Source organism: Coloeus monedula, assembly GCF_965178545.1.
Source record: "Coloeus monedula genome assembly, chromosome: 10".
NCBI lineage: Eukaryota > Metazoa > Chordata > Aves > Passeriformes > Corvidae > Coloeus > Coloeus monedula.
This window is the reverse complement of record NC_138790.1, coordinates 11162452-11186726: the sequence shown is the minus strand read 5'-3', so window position 1 is coordinate 11186726 and position 24275 is coordinate 11162452. Positions and strand designations below refer to the sequence as shown.

General features: G+C 38.5%; 1 protein-coding gene across 1 annotated transcript; it reads right to left on the bottom strand.

Moving 5' to 3' along the window:
* Positions 1–2737: 2737 nt before the first annotated feature.
* On the bottom strand, positions 2738–23366 carry GRK7 (G protein-coupled receptor kinase 7). The gene is made up of 4 exons (XM_082287999.1): positions 22749–23366; positions 21559–21996; positions 7440–7711; positions 2738–3738 (listed from the first exon to the last, which is right to left on the bottom strand). Exons 1-4 carry the CDS (start codon positions 23349–23351, stop codon positions 3396–3398), a joined length of 1656 nt encoding a protein of 551 aa, XP_082144125.1. The 5' UTR covers positions 23352–23366; the 3' UTR covers positions 2738–3395.
* Positions 23367–24275: the final 909 nt, after the last annotated feature.

The following is a 24275-nucleotide window of genomic DNA, read 5'->3' as shown; positions in this document are numbered from 1 at the left end:
GTAGTATCAAAGAAAATCTGGACTTGAGATGTAAGGGAAAGGTCTTTCTTTTATACCCTCTCAGAGCCAGCAACCTTTCTTCAGTGTCACCAAACTTTAAATGATGTTCTTATAAGAACACATCAAGCCACCACAAATCTCACATTTCAGCCTTCTACAGTTAGAATTACCAAACAGTTCCAATAGCCAGACTGAATAAAACAGGGCAGGAAAGACAGCACTGTCCGTACAATGCCTGCAGAGTGGCCAGGGCAACTCTGTTACTTTTCACAGATGGCATTTAATGCAACAGAGTTCACAATTTAGTTTTTTAGATTATATTAGCACTCAAATGCATCTTATCTGCTGGAAAAAGGAGGCAGCCAAGTGAGACACCACAACATTAGCAAAGCATGAAAAAGGGAGACAGCTAGAAGAAAAAAATTGTAGTTTCAAATTACAAAATTTCCTTTTGCCACAACAACTCAAGTAATCCACAACCACAAGGTTATTTTCCTCCCCCAAGTCATCCCTCATTTTCTATCATAAACATCCAATGACCTGGTCAATACTTTAGACTTGGGCCCTGCTCTTGCAACACTTGCATATACATTCAAATTTACCCACATGAGCACCATCTTTGGTTGCAGTAAGACAATTCATTGAACATGTAAATCTTTTGGGATTGCTGGCTTTTTGTTAAGGCGAAGCAGGTTGTTAAAATAACTTTGCTCCTGGAAGTTTAACAAGGAACTTTACAGTGGCAGGAAGAAGAAAAGAACCAAGGATTTCACAGATTCCTTAAAAAAAATTGAAAATAATTTTTAAAAGACTCACTGAAAATGAAATATCTTTGTTCTGCTCCCTCTCCACAGCACAAATAGAAGTTGTTCATGTTGTGAAAAGAGAATTTTAGAAAATTAATGAATACTTCAAGCTAATACATTCTTCTCTGTCATACACTGTGCCAAACTGTGCATTATCAGACTTCTGATGAGTTACTCTGAATGATTCATGATACACTTAACATTATGGATCTCACTGATGCACATCCTGCTGGGATTAATGACACTACAACATTTCTAAAACTAAATACCCTAATTCTATGCACACACGGCATCCCAAACTCACAGATCTCAGTATCGCAATACATTTTGAAAAATGCAGCCTTGCAACAACTGATATCACAGGGAATATGTGATTCTAACAAGACATTAAATTCTGGTTCTGTCTGTACATAACCTCTTTCCAAATGGGAACTCAAAACTCAGTTATGCACTGGAAAACCTACAGCCATTTCAGAGTACTGCTTTATGGTTCTGGAGGATTTTTGAAATAGCATTTCTACAGATTTGAGGTGCATCAATTCAGGACAAAAGTTTGAGGCCACTAGCACTAACAGGTCTCTTCTAGCTGTGATAAGGTGGGGGCTGTGTTTTTTGTGTCATTTTGTGTTTTGTGGGTTTAAAAAAATATTATAATATTTACACAATATATAATATATATAAAAAAGTTTTCTGTCTTGGTTTCTTAAATATACTAGCCTATTATATTCACTACCACTGTGAGAGCTTTCTGCAGGTAGGGGCAATGAGAAATAAAATCAATGGATGTCAGTGGTGGAAGCACTCTTGTAAATCCATGCCAGGACCACATCACTCTCCTCTCAACTTCCTCTGCTTTTCATAATCTTTCAGGATCATCCTTCTCAATTAAAAGACCAAGTCAGAATTCAGCTTATATTGTTTCAAACTATTTGATAGAAAGTCTCCACTCAAAAGGCAGACAATTTTATGCTCATAATTCATGAACAGAATTACCCACTAATCCTAAGTAACACTGTTCTTCTTGATTTTTCACTTGAATATTAAGTATATAAAGCACTGGAAAAGCAAATTTAAAAGAAAAAAGAGCAATTATTTTTCTACTCAGAACAACACAAAGTATTACCAATTACTTAGCTGTGACTAAAACACTTAAAGTATTTAAAACTTAAGAGTTTGGGATGTGCTATTAGGTTATAAATAAATACCAATGCTCTGTGCTGCACATGACAGACCTGACTATAGAAGACATTGTATCTACAGGTTTTTCTCTTCTAAAACAGATGTGTGAGTTAACCTCTGTGTCTAGTTAAAAGAAATCCTTGAGTTCAGTAGGAGGTTTGCTGTATGAAAAATAGAAAAGAGGGCATTTGCAGCCTCCAGGACTCCAAGGAATTAAGTAGTTTCAACTTCCACTTCAGTCAATGGAAATTATGGCTGGATAGATGACACTGACCAGCATGTGCAGGATCAGTTTTAAGTTGTGGAAAGAACAATTGCCTATTTTCTTACCACAGAAAATCAGAAGGAGGCATCTCATGAGTAATACACTTCATCAGTAGCAAGTATTCATAGCAATATTCCCAAGTAATTCAATTTAAGTTGTCATAAAATTGAAAAATAAAAACACATCAAAATTTGCAAGAATCAATAAACATTTGAAGACAGTTTCAACTTGCATACATAACCTTTTCATCATTACAGCACTTAATAGTATAATGCATTTTGCAACTTGAATTAAAATCTTACACTGAATGTCTTGTAAAAAGTCAATTATGAATTGCTTTGGTCTATCTGTATCTTAATTTATCATCAAAATACAGAAAAATTATCAGGAAATCTGATATAAGTTTAAAATTGCCAAAAAGAATGTCTATTTACTTACAAATACATTTTCTTTGTATATGGTATTATCACTTAAAAGAATACACTTAATAATAGTAAATAAATGCTTTATTCAATTAAATCTTATCTTCAAATCTTAAAATCACATTTGAAAAGAGTTTGATCCTGTTGTTCTTATTTCCAAGTGATATGTAGATATTTCTTTACATCTTATGACAATTTGAACATATTAAAATAAACCACCCAAAACCTAATAGAATTTAACAGACAGACTGGCTAACCAATAAGATTCCAAGTTTGACATGGTATATGAGCTCCACTGTCCAAGATTACTTGAAAATTAAAAAATCCTTCCTGAAAACTGTAGAACAAAGAGGAAATGTTAGTAGAAATAACAAGAAAAAAGAGACAAAACCAACAAATCATTGTATTCAAAACAGTAATCAGTCACTTTCAAAAGCTATTGCCTCTTCACTCTATCATTGCTTGTTGTATTTCAGAATTTCTATTCTAAGCTTCTTGAAGAAATATGGTTCTTCATTTGATACATCTCCAATAACACAAAAATGTCTCCTTCCTTAGAGCAAAGGAAAATAATACAGTCTATTCAGCTGGTGGTACTACATAGCCTGTCAATGTCACATTACACTGGCTGGTTCTTCTCAAACAGGTGTACTGAGTTTCTAAAATAGAGTCAGAATATGGAAAGTTCTGAGGTGGTTTCTATTCTTTTTGGTAATGGTATAATTACAACAACAAACAAACTCCCGATTTAGCTTCCCCTCCGTTTGCATAACCTCCAGAAACTACTCTGTTGGGATCATTCAGTTCGTCAAACAGTCCAGTTTCAATGATTTCTTCCTGCCAGGGTATAGGGACAGCACCCGTTGCAAACTTTTTGAAGAACTTCTTGTCTTTGTCATCAAACTCAATTCCTCGTATTTCAGAGAAGTCAGCAATGTCTGCAACGTCTTTGGCATAGACAACTGATGGATCTGGCACAAATGGAGGGTCAATAAGGCTTGCCTCTAGCCTGTGGAAATTTATTGTTTTGAAGAAGCTGTGTTTTCTTGGGTCATCGTCTTCATTCCTGCAATAAAGCAAAAGTTTGCTCATCAGTGTGTTTTGCTCTCAGAGAGATACAGGGGTGGCTGTGTTTTCTACATGACAGTACTTTAAAATAAGGGGAGATATATATATATCATGCAGCACAATTCCTTTTTTCCTAACCAAAGAACGCTGCATTGCACAACATAAGCCAAGTTGAGAAGCTGAAAACATTCTGATCCCGTTACTCATTACTCCACCTCTCAGGGTAAATCAGCCCAGGCAAGGTGCCACGCTCCAGGAGCTGCAATGCTGCATCTGGGATGCCCCATCCAAAGGTACACTTCCACCAGAACTGAACCTACAGCAGGATGGGGAGGGGAGGTACGGGATTTACTGTCCAACAAGGGAGGTTCAATGACTGGCCCTGTATCAACTAGGATAAGAGTATCTATACTATAGGGTAAGAATATGTATTAAACTCTAGAATGGGGTATATTGGGTTAATACATCTATAGAATGACTCTGAGCAGCAATAGTCTGAATAGAAACCTGGTGACAAATGACAATTCTGGTTTTATCTTAATTCAAAGCATCTACACATTTACATTAAAAAACTCAGTTATGACACTCAAATAAACACTCCCACTTTTAGTGACTGTTCATTCAAAATAACTACTCTTATAAATTAACAAACATTTTTTTTAGGCAAGAGATTCACAGATTATGACATTAACAAAAGTATGTGTGCCACTGTCACAAACACAATCCTTTATTAATATAGTTAAAACCCAATAAGAAGAAACAGAAAGGACTAAATAATTGTAAACACTTAAGTTAAATAAATCTTATGAAAACAACTTCACACCTTAGGGAGAACTTCATCTATAAAAGAACTAGTGAATTGTTTCACTCTAGACCCATAGAGAGACTGTAGGATATTTTCTGATGATAAAAATCATCTGAGCCTCAAATGTGTGCTTGTTGAAGCATGACCAAAGACCACAGCATTTGAACTGTGCCTCTAGTGTCAAGGCATGCAAAGTCTGAATTTGGAATTCTAGAGAAAGGAGGAGCAGAGAGGAGCACTGTCTTTTCCACACCTATGCATTCTTTGTTTAATGTATTTATGGATGCACTGCTCTTGAAAACAGTGATATAGGAAAACCAAATTTGTCTGCGTTTTGGCCTCAGAAAATGGTAGTTTGTAACACATTGCTTTTTTCTTTTCCAACTTCCTTACAAAATCAAACTCAGCAAAGTGTAAGCCCTCATGTATTTCTAGACAATGTTCTATGAATAAAATTTAACGCAAACCTTTGGCAAGTCTTTTTATCTTTGGAAATGCGCAGAAGCACCATATAGGAGGAGTAGAGTTGTGTGACTATGGAAAAATCTTTATTTTTTAAATCCTCATTTCCATGAATGCAGAACAGCTTGTCCAGCTAGGCACTACTGCCTGTTCCTCATCCTGCCCTGCTGTGCTTCTGGCCTGCCTTGGAGCTCCCTGGACACAGCAGAGATGAAACCACCAGCTGCTCTTTTCAGCCCCTTGCTAGAAAATTGTCATTTTGCACCTCTGCTGCCCAGTTCTGAGCAAGCCACCACCAAGCACTACCCACTGTACACCACCATGAATGACCAGGATGCCACATCACAGCCTGAAGAATGATGGATTCTGCCATCCAGGCATCTTGGGCAATGAAAAAAAATTGTGTTTTCAACCCAAAAGCACCATATAAGCAAAATTATGAGTGTACAGATTAAGCCAACGAGGATCTTGACCTCCGCATATCCATAGGCTTGCAAAATCATCTCCTACCTTTCCTAGCCAGTGATAACTGAGTACTTGAGCAGCCTGATATGATTTATTTACGTTCACTGTTAGCCTGAAGTGCATTACAGCTGCTGTTCAAATTAACTGGTGTCCTGGGACACTGGTGACCCAGTAGTGCTGACTGGGCAAATGCACTTGCAAAAATCTCCCTTTATTTTGCTTTCCCTTTTGTAACATAAACCAAAAAGCACTAGAAGCTGCTGGAGGCTCTAAAATGGATTGCTGCAGTGTTCCTCATCCTGAAACCATAAAAAGTTAAAAATGTAAAGCTACATGAATGCCATCTACTGGAACTGAGACATCCTCCAACTAGCTGGAGATGAATTTGAGCTCATCCTCTGTGAACTGCATTTTTATGTAGCTTAAATAGGAACAGCAAATGAACTCACATGAAGTTGGTCGATTTTGCATTCTTCAATTTAAAAAAAATTAAACATCACTTTGGGATTTGAGATATCAATCCCAAAAAGCGAAAGTGAAGAAAACGGGTTACATCTTTCCTGAGTTAGCTAGTGAAATAGCATCTTCAATAGAAGAGTGGAGTGTTTTAAAAGGTCAGGTGTACAAAATAAAGCTGTCTTTGAGCAGCTTTAACTTATGCAACAGGTACTTCTGTGGATAACCCAAGCTCTTGTTGTCCTTCGTAGAATTACAGTGCTAATCTTTACATAAGCAGGAGCTGTCCTCAATAGTACTGCCCTGTTTAAGAGGTACATGCAGGCTTTTATTCTGTATCATGCTCAGGGTATACATCCTATTGTTTTCCTTCTCTAAGTATGGCACATCAGAGGAAGGATACCTTAAACAGCATATGTGTATTAATGATCTATTATCTTTCATTAGAGTTAATTATTTCAGACAAATGTTTGCCTGACATTTTGAAAAACTGTTCCATGTTGTTATGAAATATAAATTTAGAAGACTATCTATGCATTTTCGATGAGATCCTTTGTCTATTCCACCTTTAGACTGGAAAAGCACCTGATACATATATTTGTATTCACAAATGATTCAAATCACGGTGTATTCTGAAGATACGTATTATTGGTTTCCCATTAATTTTTTCAATTTTTATTATATATCTTTGCCTATATTGCAAATGTAGATCTGCAATCTGTTTATTAGAAATGCACTAAATTATTTATACACACACATAACAGAGGGATCAGAGCTATTACAAGTTAAACATGACAATGTTTAGTTTTGCAGTTCTCATCTTATTGAACAGTTCCTTGAAATTGCTAAGTCAGGGACACATCCATCAATCTTCATCAACCCAAAGCCACCTCTGAAGTGCCCAGAAATGTTCTGCTTTATAGGAATTTGTGCCAAATATTCTTTTTCTCCCTGAGATGAGTCAGGATGACCAGAAATTCTACAACATTTTATTAAAGCACTTGAGCAAAGCAGAGGGGTTAATGTCTCTTCAGCAAGAAGCCAATGACGCTGCCTTGCAAATTAGATATCTGCAGGGAAGAGAATCCACATTGCAGATTTGGATTTCTGCCCACATCATTCCAGTAAGCAATACAGTCTAATATTCTGCATTCAGCCTGCGCTAGCAGGGATACAGGTATCTACTTGAATATCCTCTATCTTTAGGAAAGAATGTGTAAGAAAAAGAGGTTGCCCCTTCCTCCCAAAACTATATAGAGTCTAATACACAAAATTACAAGAAGGCAACTCCTGTGAGTCATCTGGAGTGAGGATAGATGATCACACTATTGCAACAACGTTCCTTATTTCCATATTATCTTCAAAACTTTCCACCTCTTTCTTCCTGGAAGTGAAAGGGAAAATTCAGTACTCTATAGAAAGTGAAGATCCAACCCATTTTGTGCAGTAAGTAAAATAACTATATTGTCTGCAGCTTTAATCTCTGTTGTACTGAGATTGAGAAGGCATACCTGCTTCCTAAACGGTCCTCTTTTTTCTTAGCCAAAAACAGCTGGCAAATCTCTTTCGCTTCCGCTGTAAAGCTGGCATGTTCAAATTTCACCTCATCTTCCAGAGTTCTTCTTCTAACCTCATCCTTACTGACCTTTTCTTTGTAATCCTTGAATGGTGTTCGCCCAGCAACCATCTCATAAATAGTACACCCCATAGCAAACCAGTCCACGGGATAGCTGTAGTCCTCTTCCTTCAGGATTTCCGGAGCCATGTAACCATTTGTTCCAGCCTATTGCAAACAGACAGATTTACTATACAATGCCAGTAATGAAATGCATACAATTAAACAGACTAGTCTATAATTCTTCCAAAATATTCTACTGATATATTTTGTATCTAGAAACTCTGACTTTTTTTTAATCTAGAAATCGTGACGTACAACTTTTTTAGCACATGGACTATATTTCTCTAAACATCTTAGCACATAGGAAAACTGTCTTATATATGCTTTTCCAATGTGAAATGTTTGTGCAATTTCTACCTAAAAGTGGTCTATTTTCAAATTCATGGCTAGCTTGCTTTCTTCGTCCATTTTATTCTTTTTCTCGGTTGAAGATATTGTTAGTTTTGTTGTGTAAACACAAGTAGCAATCAGTTTGAAAAGATTTTAAAAAGTACAAAAATCAAGCAAAACAATCACTGATTCCCACCCTGTTCAATGGTTGTAATTGGTCCAACACAGGGGTCTGTTGCTAGTGAGAAAACTCTCATCAAGCCAGTAGCTGAGCTGCAATGAGGAAGTTCTCAGCCACCTCCCTCTTGGGTTTCTGGATAAATGTTCTACCACCAAGGGCCAAAAAAACTCTTAAAAACCACTGGAAGAAAGTAAACCTATGAAAATTATAATTCATAAATTACAGACATTTGGGCGAAGGAACAAGTTCATATTTCCTGACTAAAAAAAGATGCCTGAATAAAGACTATTTACAGCACTAATAGCCTGTTCTCTGAGAGAAGAAATGGCCACTCTTTGAGAGGGACATCTGCCTGCTTCCTTCCCAGCCCAGGCCTTCCACTTTCCCCTTGGGGGACAGGCTGCAGTGTTTGAAATAGCTTCTGCTGCCTCTGTCCCCAGGGAGCTGATTCACCTGTGAGGGAAGTGAGGAGATCAGCGTCTTTCTACACTCTCTGTTGCACTGTTCCATGACTGAGGACATGAGATTTCAATCGGAACAGCATTTCCTCAGCTGAACCCACGTTTACTGGCGCACCGCATGCGCTATCTTATGTATTTACCAGATTCACCTAACAGTGATAACATGTCAGAAGTTGCTTGAACCTCTCATATTTTTTTAAATACTGGGACTGATGTATTACCAGTACAACAATTTAAAATAAAAAACTTTGTTTGGGCAAAATCCCACTAAAGCTTACTCAAGATGGTCATTATTACTGCTATCAACATACAATTGATGAGGGATTCACTCCAAAGCAAAACAGTTAGAAAAAGGTAACTAAAGCTAAGCTCATTTGGACAAATTGTATTCATAAAAAGCACAGTTCAACAGATGGATTTTATTTTATGGGGTTGGGTAACCCCTCTGATTTTTGCAGATTTATGCATAGTACTTCCAAGTCAGGTCTCCCCCCATGAACTTTAGCTTGTGACACTTACACATTACGACATATACTCTACTGTAAACAATGTGTGCAAGAGGGAACATTTAGCATCAATTAAAACATAAGCCTAATAGACAGAAAATTAAATCCACTTTATTTTCTCTCTTTGTAGTTTTTTTTTTTTTTACTTTTAAGGATATAGAACAAAATTCTCCATACGGTTGAAAAACAAAAATTAGATGAGAAAAACAAAAGTATCAGTCAGGTTGAAAGCAAAAGGAAAGGTTCAAAGCAAACAGTTGCCTCTCTCACTAAAACCACAAAAGTACAGAGGAGCAGCATGGGCACTGCAGCTGCTGACATCATCCCACAGGCAATTTGTACTGCTCACACTGGATTTCTCCAAGTAAAAATATTGAGAGAAACCCTGACAGTATTATATTTTTAGGTATGATTATTGCTCTATTCAGGGAAGGGGACAAATGCTCAAACATGGACCACAGACCCCAAATCCATCTGGCCTCAGAAAAGCCTGGAAAGGAGAGGAGAGGTTGAAAGAAGTAGAGAAATTTTGATACAAAAGCTTGCACACAAAGCTCACTGTGGATTAGTAAACACAGCTCTAAATAGGTTTCTGGAATATTTTTTTCTTTTTTTTTCTCTCCTTCTGGGAAGCAATAAACATTTTTATTTTTACTGAGATGAAGCTGGGGCACTAATGCCTTGAAGAACTATTGAGTCAAATTATCATCAAAATGTGCTCTTACAGCACAATGTGGTCTTTCTGATAAGACATTGTTTTACTGCAACTTAGCATCCTCATTCCGAACCTGGATACATGTGACATGGAAAAGTCAGAAATCCACTGTCACAAATATGTCTCAAGGCAGCTCCTTTCAGACTGCCTCTTTCCTTCCACTTGTGTTTTCCACAGTTGTTTTTTCAAAATAAATAGTCGCCAAGTAACTTCAGTCTCTTCCACGGGCATTTTCCACATACCCTCCAGTAGGACACACCATCCGAAAAAACACCATGCTTTGATATGGTGCTTGTGTTTCTCAAGAACAGAGAAAGCAAGGCCATCATTACACACCAAAAAGATGGCACGACCCCAACTTAACAGAAAACAGAATGGACCAACAGCAGCCTCCCTTCAGACTAAAGTGACAGGCTGTGGATGCGCTTAAATGTAAACAAGAACTAAACTTCAACATTCTAAATTAGTAGCACTGAAATCTTGGGCTGTTACTGAGTTGATCCAATTCCATCTGAGGAAGTCTAGAAACATAGCATTCTTCTGATATGCCAAACCATTTCAATTCAGAATTTAATGAGCGATGGTTTTCTCATAGAATTTCATTCAAACTTGAATCTAAAAACAAATCTCTCCCAATCCTGAAGCTTTCCTTCTATTCACAATGAAGAAACAGGCTAAGAAGCAGGATTCTAAACCTAATCTCATAAGCCCTGAGACTCAAAACCCACTAAAACATGATAATTGTATAGCAGAAGCAAACACATTTCACAAGTAGTCAACAGTGATTTTTAAAGGGGAAGAAAAACAGTAAGGGAGGAGAAATACATAAATCTCTATCAAAACAGGAATTTGAAGAAAGGAAGAAAAGAGCTTAAATTTTAGTCTTTTCCACCTATTTCTCTATATGTGTAATTTTGGCAAAATCATTTGGGAAGAAAGATATGAAAGCCTTTAGCATTTGCTGTATTAGAGAACACAAAAAAAGAATTATTCAGCATCTGGAACTGGAAGAACATAGATCCTTCAAATGAAGATTTAATTCTATCTTTGGAGAGTAGACAGCATTAGAGGGAAGGTAACACCTAACACCCCTACACTAATCATTATGGAGAACAAGATGTAAAAATCGTATCATCTTTCCAGGAAGAGATATCCTACAGCAACAGGAAAGGCAGCCTCAACGACCTCAGGAGAGGTTTATCTAAGGAGGTAAAACAGAAGCTTTGTGAAGGGAGTTTTTAAACTGTACAACTCTCACTAGCAGTGAGATTTGAGCAGCAAAAAATAATGTACTGGGTGGAAAACTTATCCACTGATTCCGAAAGCAAATGTAAATTAAAGTAAATTACTCTTGGCGGGCCTTGGGGTAAATAAGTATACCGTAAATTATACTCTAGTGCAAAAATGAAAAAAAAAGGACAGAAAGCAAAGAAATTAAAAGCCACCACAAAAGATAAATGCATTATTTTTTAGAAGGGGTCTATTTCCCATGGGCTGGTACTGAATATTTAATTCAGTTAGAATTATCAGATCATGCCTCAGAACGGGTATCTCCAAGTATGGGATACTGATACGTCTATCAGACAAAAAATCACTAGGTTTGTATGATTTTGCAGATGTTTTCATTCAGTAAAATTTATAAGTAAATTCAGAAGTTGTATATTAATTGAAACCCACTTTTTCTTACTAGATCTTACTTTACATGGATAAATTTCACTCTTTTAATGAAAACAGAGAAAATAAAAAACCCACACTCAAAGTTAATTCCTCCGTTGTCAACTCTACACTACTAGGATGTTCATTGGGTTTTGACTGAGATGAAGCACATTATTCTCTTCTTTCCTATAGAATTCCTGGTAAGACAAGGAACCATTTGAACATATGTGTTAACTAATCAAGTGATCTTACAGAGACGTTAACTAATCAAGTGATCTTACAGAGACACAAACACATATTATGCCTTCATTGATCTGGAAGCATCTAATGGGACACAATAAATAAAAATATAACAAAGAAGACAAAGAAAGTTACATTATCCCAACTTTTTACAGGAGACAGAAATCTTATGCCTTTGTAGAGGCATAGAACTTTCTGAAGCGTAGTAGTACAACACTAGCTATTTTTTGCTCGCTCTCCATCTAATATTGTCTTTTGTGATGATGAGCAGGATGCCTTGCAGAAGCTGCTTGAATTATAAAAATAGTCATTACATTTCAGTCAATTAATTTTAATTGAGTTGCTTTTGGAAAGGGTTCACAGACCTACTTTGCCTTTATTTCACTATCTTGAGAATAACCCAAAAGACAACTTTTCAATAATCCTCTAAAATGTAATGACCAAATGCCACCCTTGGCTACATTAGCGAAGAAGTTCTGTTGAGTGAAATTACTGCTTTGAGTGTGGTTTGACAGGGCATAGTAGAAATGACTCATCTGAAAGTATACAAATGTTTCTTTTGTGAAATACAATCCTGCATAAATTTTTCAAAGGTCACATAATTACAATCTTTTAGTAATTCAAGATGTGATCCTGAGAAACACTAAGTGCACTCAGATCCCAGTGCAGTCAAGGGGCACTTGGCACAGCAGAGCTCAGAGCAGAATGAGGCCCGCAGTGCAAGCAGCTCACACATCCCTCTGACTGCTGTCCCGACAAGGAAAGCCCCTTCAACACCGCCCCTGTCCCAGCTTCTAGCAGGTGCAGGCAAGAAAGAGAGAGAACTCTCTGGAGCTTTCAGCAGCACAGAAACAGGCAAATGGGGAGAAACAGGATTTAGATCTTGCTACCTTTTCCCACAGATCTCTGCAAAACAAACTCAATTGATATCACAAACCAAACAGTAAAGCAAATCAGAATGTCTATCTTTTGTTTGCCATGGCACAAGAACTGTTGAACAGAGGAAAAAAAACAAGCTGAGTTTAGCTCTATCAGCTGTTTCCTGGGGTTCGGTCCTTCCTTCCTCCAAGGGGTGCCACTGCCTGCTTTGTTCTCTTGTCCAGCTGTTCCTCCACTCCTTCAGCAATGGCCTTAATAGACCCTGCAGGAATGCAGGAACAGACCACAGAAATCTCTTCCCTGCACACAAGCTGAAAGGCCCTGGATGTGGAGAACAACACTGATCTGCCTCTGTCAATCACTTTACCATCTTAATTCTTCTCCCAAGAGTCACTGTGAGGAGGAACAGAGCCTAATTTAAATGAGTCACACAGAATTGTAGCTCCTCCACAGTTTTTTCTCACCACAAGTTCATACAATTACAAGAAACCAGCTGACTCAATTAATAGGCAACTATTTTTTTTTAAAGAAGATAAAATCAAATCTAAATAGTGCAAAAATCACTCTGGAAAGTCACACAGAACAAGGATTCTGGCATATTGTTAATGCTTAGCAGAGGGAGGGACCGTCCGATGGGATGGCCCATCATGAATTGTTTGGCTATTATTTCAGAAGAACACAAGGAGGACTGTTCAGAGTAGTGGGAGAAGATAATGACAAAGACGGTATAGGAGCTTAGGAGCTACTGAATCCCACATGCTTACGTAAGATTCAATACTAAACTTCTTTAATTTTCACATAAGAAGATAATTTTCATAGGGAAAGCTGTGCTTTAAAAAAAGCCCACACAGGCAAAAGCACAAAAGGGACAAAACAGATTTTTGCTACAGTAGAAAAAAAGAAAAAATTGCCTCTGGGTTCAAAATCACTAACTGGAATAGTAAAAAAATCCAGCACTGGTTTTCACTCTCTTAAGCTTGGCCACCAGTAATCACTGAAATGAAGTTGCACAACAAAAGAGAAAGCCACTCGGTGCAGTAGGGACTGCTGTCTGTGTGTTCCTCCTTGGGAAGAGAGACACAGTTAGAGCATGATTTCAGTTTAGATTCACGCTGTATGGAAGTCAAAGGGATAAAGGGCTTGAGAAGGGACAATCCAGTAACTGAGCACCAATTTTAACTTTGGATTCTACAGCAGCTCCCCACTTTCTTCCTGCATAATCACACATAAATCTTTGACTCAGATCCCTATTGGAGACAGAACCTGCTAACAACTCCCACCTCCGTCAAGTGTCATCAGAAGACATCAGAAGACATTCACAGACAGGGAAGCAATCAGACATTACAGGATGGAGCACTTAGGACAAGCAGAACATTTGGTAGAGACTCATTAGCACACAATTAGAATTCAAGAATTAAAAGGGTTATCTAGTCTTCCTGTAACATGATTTTCTCTTTAATTTCCTTTCAAATTTCTCCTGACCATTTCCCATCTATAATATAGAAATAATACTACTTCAGAGATATTCATGGTTTTGTTATTTAATGACCATAGAATATTCCATAAACAGTGTTAAAAAGGGAGAAAACTCTCCATATCTCTTAGCTCTGTCTATATTTTATGAAGCTCTTCATAATGAATGCAAATACCGTACTGTGGCACCACACATAGACTGCTTTCTCAGAAAGGGGATGTCAAAGAGAAATCCTGTGTTCTGTGACGTTGTGACTGAGAGGACAGGACTGCAGGGTGCTCTGGGAAGGGTAGGGGCCCTCCAGTGTAGGTACAGCCACTGTAGGTTAAGCAGTGCAAATGTCAATGAAGCCTGGAGAATTACTGCTGATCACTGAAATCCAAGGGATTTCATCCACTTTATCTTCCAGGATTATGACTAATGTTGGAGGTACCATTCTTTAAAATGTAAATCCAAGGAGATGGGTACTGGCTGCATCAGACCAATGGCCCCTATGGTCAGTTTACTGTCTGTGAATTATATTCAAACAAATTAATATATAGGAAAGTCTCTAAGAGCCTGATGTGTACATTGAGACTTATCTACACTTTCCTAGACTCCAACTATTTGCAGTTCAAGGGCTTCCAGAGACAGAAATGGTTTCTCTCAACAAAACTTTTTTCCATCAATTGTCCACTCTCCCCCTGAACCTAGATAAATTTATAGAGCCTACAAGACCTTTTGCAAGAGAGTCCTGCTGCTTAACTACACTCTGGTTTAATATCTGTTTTAAGAACCACGCACCTGCTACCTTTCACTAACAGATTTTAAACTCGAATAATGGGCAAAACCGAGCCCCCAGTCTTCACAGCTTGCATGTGTCTGTAATTCCAGGATTTTGTCTTCCTAAAAGAGTAACTGCATGTCTGTTAACTGAAACTACTCATGACAGTATGTGGAATGTCACATGTGGTCCAGTAAGAACAGAAGTACTACCTTCCTCACCATCTCACAGCTTACTGTCTGCAATACTGCTTCTGGTCAAAGCTATCAAATCAAAAGTTCAAAGAATTACAGTGTCAGCCAAATGCTGCATTTCTTATCAAATGAAATAAAAACATCTTTGACTATGATGAGTCAATGTGTGGCCCACTAGATGTTTTACCCACGGGATCATTCTAGAATGTACACTATTTTTATAGAAAATCCTATAGCATTTATTAACTGTCAGATTAAGCTGGATGAGGAACTATGGTAAAAGTCATGCAGAGACCTCATACTACATCATAAAGGATTCCAATGTCATTCCCTAACAGAAAAAATGGATGGCATGTTGTGTGTAGGAAAAGTATTTCATGGGACACATTGCATTCTCTTAATTTGAGATGACTACAGTATCCTTTCTGCCATATCCAAAACTGCAGGAGGCAGAATCGTCTCACAAATTCCTTCACTCTCATGATCATGGAATTCACATAATTTGGAAAATATTCTAAGATCATCGAGCCCAACCATTAATCCAGCATTGCCAAGCCCACCACTAAACCATGTCCTTAAGCCCCACATCTACATGGCTTTTAAATACCTCCAGGGGTGGTGACTCCACCACTTCCCGGGGCAGCCTGTTCCACTGCTTGACAGCCCTTCTGGGGAAGAAACTTTCCTTAATATCCAATCTAAACATCCCCTAGCACAACTTGAGGCCATTTCCTCTTGTCCTATTGTTTGTTACCTGGCAGGAGAGTCCAACCCCCACCTTGCTACAACCTCCTCTCAGGGTGAGCCTCCTTTCTCCAGTTCCCTCCTACCAGGCTTGTGCTCCAGACACTTTGCAGCTCCACTGCCTCTCTCTGGACACACTCCAGCACCTCAATGTCTTTCTTGCAGTGAGAGGCCCAAAACTGAACACAGGATTCAAGGTGCAGCCTCACCAGTGCTGAGCACAGGGGAATGGTCGCTGCTGGCCACACTATTGCTGGTACAGGCCAGGATGCCACTGGCCTTCTTGCCCACCTGGGCACACACTGGCTCATGTTCAGCCAGCTGTTGACCAACAACCCCCTTTTCCCACTGGGCAGCTTTCCAGCCACTCTTCCCCAAGTCTGTAGTATGAAGGGATTGTTGTGACCCAGGTGCAGAAACTGCTGCTTTGCCTTACTGAACCTTGTAGAACTGCCAGCAGCCCATCAATCCAGCCTGTCCAGATCCCTCTGCAGAACCTTCCTGCCCTCCAGCAGATCCACACTCCCAGCCAACTTGCTGTTGCCTGCAAATTCACTGAGACTGCACTTGATCCCCTTGTTTGATCCCCTTGATCAAACAGGGCTGGACCCAGTACCGAGCTCGGCAGAGCCCCACCAGTGCCCAGGTGCCAGCTGGATGTAATTCCATTCCCCACCACACTCTGGGCCCAGCTATCCTGCCGTTTTTATCCAGCAGAGAGAGCCTGTGCAAGCCATGAGCAGCCGGGTTCTCCAGGAGATGCTGTGGGAAACAGTGACATAGGCTTTACTACAGTCCAGACAGACACATCCACAGCCATCTCCTCATCCACAAAGCAGGTCACCCTGCCATGAGGCTGGTCAAGCACGACCTGCCTTTCCTAAACCCACGCTGGCTGGGCCTGATCCTGTGGTTGTCCTGTATATGCTGCACGACCACACTCAGGATGATCTACTCCATGAGCTTCTCTGGAACCAAGGTCAGGTTGACAGGCTGGTAGTTTCCTGGTTCCTTCTTCCAGCCCTTAGTGTGGATGGGCATCACATTTGCTAACGTCCAAGCTACTGGGACCTCCTTGGTTTTCCAGGACTGCTGGGAAAGCCATGATGGGAAATTACTTGGTCAGCACTTCTGCCTGCTCCCTCAGTACCCTTACATGGATCCCAACTGGCCCCACAGACTTTCATGGGTAAGGCTGCATTCTGTAAAGTACATGTTTCAGAGATTAAAAAAATCTGAAACACCTGTCATGATGATGCACTTCATAACAACTGCGATTATCAAAATTTTTAAGAACAAAGTTCTGCCAATAAAAACATCACCAATTTTACATGTCATACTTCAAAATGTATAAACAAAACAGCAGCAAGTTCCTCTAATGCTGAGCAAATGAAGAGCCGTCATTTTTCAAAGTGCAAAGGAAGAAATTTTTACAGAATCTTATCCAGTAAGAATGCCATGTGATAATGAACAAAGGTCAACTGTAGAATAGCTTGCTGAGTTATTTTTTATTTCACAAGTCTAAACCCTCCTCCTGCTTTTCAACTGACTTGAAATTAAACTGCAAGTTTCAGGAACATCCTTGTGTTTTCCTAAGAAATAGAATCTTATAATAAACAAACATACAGGAGGGCAAAAGGACATTTTGAGTAAGATTTTAACCAAAACATGTTTTTCCTATACAAATATTATGATGTCCTTCAAATATATAAAACATAGCACAGGAAAACTGTGAGGATGCCTGAAACCTCTGAAGATACGAATGCACTTTTATAAATACTGCAAAAATATGTTTATATTATTTTTCACAGTTATTATGTCAATATTTAAGCTCTCTGGCTCACATGCATCTGCACAAAAGTTCTTCACAATTTACATGCAACAGTTGCTTTTCATAAAAGCCATACCCAGTAAGGGCAGAAAATTCTTCCCTAAATAAACAGCAAATACACACTAACCTCTGGAAAAATGAAATTAACTCCTCTATATTTAAATTCAGAGGATATGAAGACCCTAAGCAGAAGAACATGCTGACTTTTCTCACAACCACTCTCAGGAAACTAAGTAGTATTACTCTTTTGAATAAGGCCAGGAGCACTTGACTCACATACGAGTGGATGTTGATTAGTATGAGAATAAATTGCAGAGACTTCAAGAAAAAGATGACAGGTCAAACTGTTCAAGTGGGGAAACTTGGGATGGAGCTCATTTCTGTCATATGCAAAGAACCCCTAGTGCTAGAATCAATCTAGTGTGTACATAAGCAGACAAAACACTTTGCCTGTGTCAAAGCCATCTTTGCAGGCTCTCAGTTTCTCCTCGTTATCTATTTCAATTATGTAGGACCGAGAAAATAACAACATTCAAAAAGTCATAATTTTAAGATACAAACTAGTTCCTGCAGGGTCTGACCAACACATCAGATCAGAAGCAATAGGCACATTTGTAGGAAGTCATAATGACATTTAAAGACCTGAATAGTTTTATCACTACTAAGAGTTTGTTTCTGTTTCCAGTGATGTCAGTAAGAGCTCTGCCTTAGTAAGTGTGCACAGACACATTTCTTGGTAGAGTGCACAGGTGCATGTAGCTATCATGAGAAGATCCTATATAATCCATGTATATTTAAAGAAGGAAAATGACATTGTAAGTAGCTTTCAACTGTTTTCTACTTTTATTTTCAAGACTGTTATTATTCAAACTTATGTATTTTAATTTTTTGGGGTGATTTCTCCATTCTAGGAGCAGCTGGCACTTCAAAAAGACAAATCAGCACACTTAGGGAAATCAAAGTTTTCTAAATTTTGTAATTATTACTGTATCGATTACTTACAACTACAGTATAAATTCAAAATACATTCACACAGAAAGCTGGATGTTTCTCCTTGCTGCTTTAGCAATTGAAAAGAAAGGGAGAAAACTAAGGCTGCGTATCCAACTCTTTCAAGATTTTTGTAAGGAGCACAGTTTCTGAAAGCAGGGTATTTTTATTTATAATAGTTATGGGCAATTTGTATGGAGCACACAAGTGCTTTTCAAAAGGCAGTATATGTAATGGCAGTACTTAAAGGATACCAAGGCTATTTCTTCAATTACATAAGTCTTGAATTATCACTTGCACAATGCTTTTTCTGAAGCATAAACACACACAATTTTTTATTAAGACCACCTTGAAGTCATCCATCTAAAATTCAAAAAACCTTTCTGCCCACAAAGAACATTACTTTGGCTGATGAACAGTACATAAACATTATAATTTTGTAGAAACCCTCAATGAAAACTTGAAAAATGTCTAAAACAGGAACTCATTAACAAGCTTAATACCTGTGCCATGTGATAACCTAATCACCTAATAAGATTTACAAAAGGGATTAATGGATCCTCCAGCTGATGTATGGGTGACGTGCATTTATTCATACATGAGAGGACAGGAATTTTTTTATGTTTTGAAAGCAGAACAAATTTAATCTTTAATGGCTTATACAACTATGAGAATGTACAAAACTTTCAGAATTCATCAAAATACTGTATTTTTTGCAATCTCTAATGAAATGAATACACAGATAAATCCACATATTCTACACTATAGATCTGTAACAACATCCCTTAACTAGTGACAGAAAATTGTAAGCCTTAAATTGTCAGTTCAGACCATCATCGAAAATCTAGAAACAGCTTTATGATATTAGGCACTTAGATATCAGTACTATACAGATTTGGCCTGGAAGGAATATATATTCTGCTTTAGCTTATAAAAATTCTCTTATAAAACTGTATCCACAAAATGGTGCAACTGATTAAATTTCATTTGATAAACCTGTCTTGGAGCCATACATCCCTTTGGGTTAAAAAAGAAAAAGTGATTTGTATAGGTTTGGTTAAGTGATAACAATTTGGCAGTCATACTCAAAAAAGCATGTTATGATGTAAATTTTCAGATAATTTAAAGTCAGAATGTAACTATGATTAGCAGACAAAAAGCAATTTAACAGCGTCATTTTTCTTTTATTACAGGAGTACATGGTGAAGCTTAATGTAAATTTTGTAAATGTGTTCTTTGGTCTTCCTGTGTATGACTTTACTATAAATATCGTATAGCATTTTTTAGAAGCTTTCAAATATGACTATTTTACAGAGGGGCAAAAAAAATTATGGGAATTATTATTAATTTAACTCATTTATAGTTATGATACAGAAAATGAAAAAATAATAATTTTCTTCCATCTCCTACTTCAATGTAATGTATGAATCAAACTGCCTTTAACAGAAATTCCTTACAACACATTACAATCATGTAGTACATTACTCACTGCAGTTTTTGCTCTATTAAAAGCACCCATACAATGGTGCACAGAGCTTCTAAAAACAACAAAGGAAAGTCACTAAAAACTTGATGGCTGTTATAGGTGAGGAGGAACAACCACGCTGTCCAGTATTGCTTTGAGATTCCACCCTAACATCAACACAAGTGGTTATATATTGCTAAATATATGCTTTCTTTTTTTTTTTTCCTTCTGCCAAACCCCACATATTTACAAGCAAGAAAAACTGCCCTTTGACAAAACTATTGCAAATCCGATCATAGTAACTGCAGGCCTCTATAACTTGCAAAGCACAGTAAGGTTTATAGCTTGGGTTCACTGATGAAAATGCCATCTTTAAAAACAAAACAACATCCTCATTTCACGTAAGTTCTACTGAAAAACCTGCCTTTCACAGAAGCTGTATTTTTGTATCCAAAACACCATGCAGTTTAATTTGAAAATTATTTACTATCTATACATACAGCAATTTCCACATTTTCTTTCAGCGAGAACTAAAACCACTTATAATACAAGCTTCTTAAATTGCCAGGAAAAGAAAAGATCCTTCAAAATTACTGAATTTAACAACATCAAAAGATGTGTACTTCACACATGATGTAAAAGGTCATTAGCAGGTCCTCTCTTCTACTGAATTTCTAATGTGAACTTGGGGAGTTTAACATAGGGAAGTTAGACCAGTTTATAATGTTGCTTCCATTTCTTCATATTCTTAGTGTATTTCAGATACATTCTCTCATTATACACATCTTTAAGATCCAGACACCTTGAGAGAAATATGTCTTTTTCATAGTTAAGCTACCTGAATACGTATTTCTTGTGTAAATCTCCTGACATTAGTACAAATCCAGGTTAGTTTGGGATGACCCCAGACAGGGCTGAAGTGTTGCACAATCTAATTCACACAAAAACCAGTTGGTCAACCATCTTTTTCATTACACATGTAGACAGGCATGGACATTTACAAACCATCAAGTCTGCTAACTTTTTCAGGAATTGATTTGTGGGGTGAAGGAAGGTTGGAAATTATTTATTATGCAGCACCACGCAAACCTGCAATACAATCAGTAGCATCACATAAGAGTAATGTGTAAGAAACTGTATTGTCCTAGGAGCAAAAGTGGAATACAGAAGAAGTCGTATCTTTGACTGCTGCTCATTAAACCATTGGTTAAATCCCTGACTATGCAGTATTCCAAAAGGCACAAGGCATCTGCCTCTCTAAAGTCACTGGTTCAAAAGCTTATCTTAAGAGAAACAAGTCAAGTTGATTCTACTGTTTCTGTCCAAAAGAAGTTATTTTACTACATGCAGCAGCTAAAGAATTAATAAACCAAATCTTCTTAAGAACTGTCTTTAGAATGAAATGACTACATTAGGTCTTTAGCAAAGACTCAATTCTGGGGAATTAAGTCTTGGACTTACAAGGCATTAGAAATAGAATGGCTTCACTTCCCACTGCCCACGTTCAATGAATTTGTACTTACCCTCTGAGTGATGCTTTTTCCCTCTTTGACTTGCACTGCCAATCCAAGATCAGACAGTCTGCAATTCCCATTATCATCCAGGAGGACATTCTCCGGTTTCATATCCCGGTACAGAATTTTGATGGAATGGAGATGCAGAATCCCACAGGTGATCTGAGCTGAGTAATAGATGATCCTTTTCATTTCCAAACCCCTTTCTCCCACATTGTAGATGTGATACTTCAGATCCCCTCCATTCATGAGGCTCATAACAAGACATAGATGGGTTTTGGTCTCATAGGCGTAAGCTAGTGTGACTATGAAAGGGCTGTTGACCTTCTCCAGGATCTCTTTCTCCAGCAGTGCCATCTTCTCTCCACTTTTCTTTTTCAACCTTTTCTTATCCAGTTTCTTGCAGGCATACATCTTGCCAGTATTTTTGACCTGGATGGCACAAACCTAGAGAATATGCACATGGAAAGGGCATGAAGAAATTTTACACAGAGACTGGAATATCAAGGATAGTAACAGGCAGGAACTGGGGAATCACTGATGCCTATTAGTAGCTGTTGATGCCAATTTCTATGAAGAGTACATTAGCAGAGCAGAGAAAACAAGGAAGAAACAAGCGTACAATCAGTTCGGTTCTGGACCAGTAATATATGGCGGCCCTGATGCAAAGTTCTTAAGGATACCACTAGTAGACATGTACTAGCAAATAAAAGGAACAAGGACAAGAACAAAAATCTGTAACCATGAGAATAAGCAGCATATACAGATCGCATCTGTACAGTTTAACTCTCTGGACTCTCAAAAATCTCCATACTGTAGTTTGGGAACAGATCCTGATGCATGTTTTCCCTTAAACTCCAGCTAAAAATTATCTGGGAGTGTGTGATAGCACAGGCTAAAAAGATGTCAAGGAGCAGACTAATAGTTAACTACATGAACATTCATGCAAGTTTTTGTAAAGAAGCCTGCTTTTTTACTAGCATGGATACAGAATATAAGAACATTAAAGCAGCTCTTTGCTAACCAGAGCCTCTATCACGGTATAAATAACCCAGTCTAATTTCTGGAAAATGGGCAATCTGAAGGAGCACATTTTACAAATCTTCATACAATGGCTTAATCCACTGCTCTTTGCAAACCCACCTGCTGGTCTTGAAAGGGGAGCAATGACTCACATCCTTAAAAGTACAAGCTCTTACCTCTCCAAAGCCACCTTTGCCCAGCACTCGGAACTCGGAGAAGTATTTCTCAGTTACTGGTTGCTTCTCAAACACTTTCCATTGGATAAATTTGTCATAAAAGGGGCTGGTCTGGAAGTCCTTGAAGGGCTTGCCTTTAAAGAAGAGTTTGGTTTCCTCCCTGGCCAGCTGCATGATATTCTCATAGTCTTTTGCAGTAGCTGCTTGGCATTTGCTGACCAAGTCAGAGCTCATGAAAGACAGATAGTTTTTGCCGCCTTCCTTAAGAAAATGGTTGACAATATCTTCCATGATGCTGTTCTTGAGATTGTCCTCTGCCAACTCCCAGCTTGCTATCTCATCCAGGAAGTTCCTACCTACCAAATATTCTGGCACTGTCTCTAAAAAGTCTCGGAAGAATTTCTTGCCAATGGGCTGCTGTTCACAGATGCTGTCATAATCAGCAACAATGAACTCTCTGTGCTCTTTGCACTGCTCAACCTTGGGCAGCGAGAGGCTCTTACGCCTCTTTTGCATTTCCTTGGCATCTCCTTCTCCACTCTTCCTTGCCTGGAGGTAAGCAGTGTTGGCAATCAGGTTGTCGAGCCCCCCCATGTCACACATCTTGGCAAGCCCTTGGGGTGGCAGAGCCTGTTTCAGACAAAATGAATAACTGGCCCAAGTGCTGTGCTGTGCTGTAGCTGCCCTGCACTTCTCCCTGCTAGTGGTGTGTCAGAGGGCTTCTGAAAAACACCAGACAGTTTAACTGCTTTTGCATTAAATACCTCTCAAGGATTTTCACTAAGTACCTTTAGGTATAGGCACCATTTGTGGAAAGTGACTGGTAAGAGGTTTCTCTGTAAGGAGCTTTGAGTTTGCTATGTATAGCTGAGGGACGACATCCTAGGCAAACCCTCCCACTGGCAGCACCAAACGCACGTGGTTCAGCTGGTGTTTTTCAGAATGGGCCCTGATAACCTTTAAATGTACCAAGATTCCCTGTAAATGCACTGTCCCTGGCTGCTGGGAGCAGAGATTCCTGTCTGCAATACATGCCCTCTCCAACCCAGGGGCACTTTGGTCACAGTCAGTAGGACAGCCCTGGATCTCCCCCAGTTGACACCAAACATCAGCAGACTAACAACTGCATACCTTGTGATCTGGTTTTACCAAAAGCTTTTATCACAAATCTGCCATGCCTAGAAGACCTTGACACAGATGACCATGAGATGTTGAGCTTTAAATTACCACACAGTTCAGTGCTCTGAGCATTCACAACTCCAAAACTCAAGTTATACTCAACATCAGTGACTGAGCCCCGCAGACAGTTCATGCAAACCCTGCTGCCTTGAGTGGCTCTGTCTGAGCAGATTACATGCAGAGGCTAAGAACTGCCGCTGGTCTAAAAATAATAATCCTTATATATGAAACAACACAGCTCTGACTTCATCTCCTACCCACAGAAAAAAAAAGAAACACTTCAAATGACCAGCCAAATCTTGCCAAGACACTTCCATATGTTGTTTTGGCCTCAGTTTATTTTCCCTA

What these genes read in the sequence shown, in the direction of transcription:
- GRK7 (XM_082287999.1), bottom strand. Translation starts at nt 23,351, where the DNA reads ATGTGTGACATGGGGGGGCTCGACAACCTGATTGCCAACACTGCTTAC. An exon ending in GAAAAAGCATCACTCAGAGG is followed by an intron (nt 7,712 to 21,558) that starts GTAAGTACAAAT and finishes TGTTTGCAATAG; the next exon opens with GCTGGAACAAATGGTTACAT. An exon ending in GAGGACCGTTTAGGAAGCAG is followed by an intron (nt 3,739 to 7,439) that starts GTATGCCTTCTC and finishes GCTTTATTGCAG; the next exon opens with GAATGAAGACGATGACCCAA.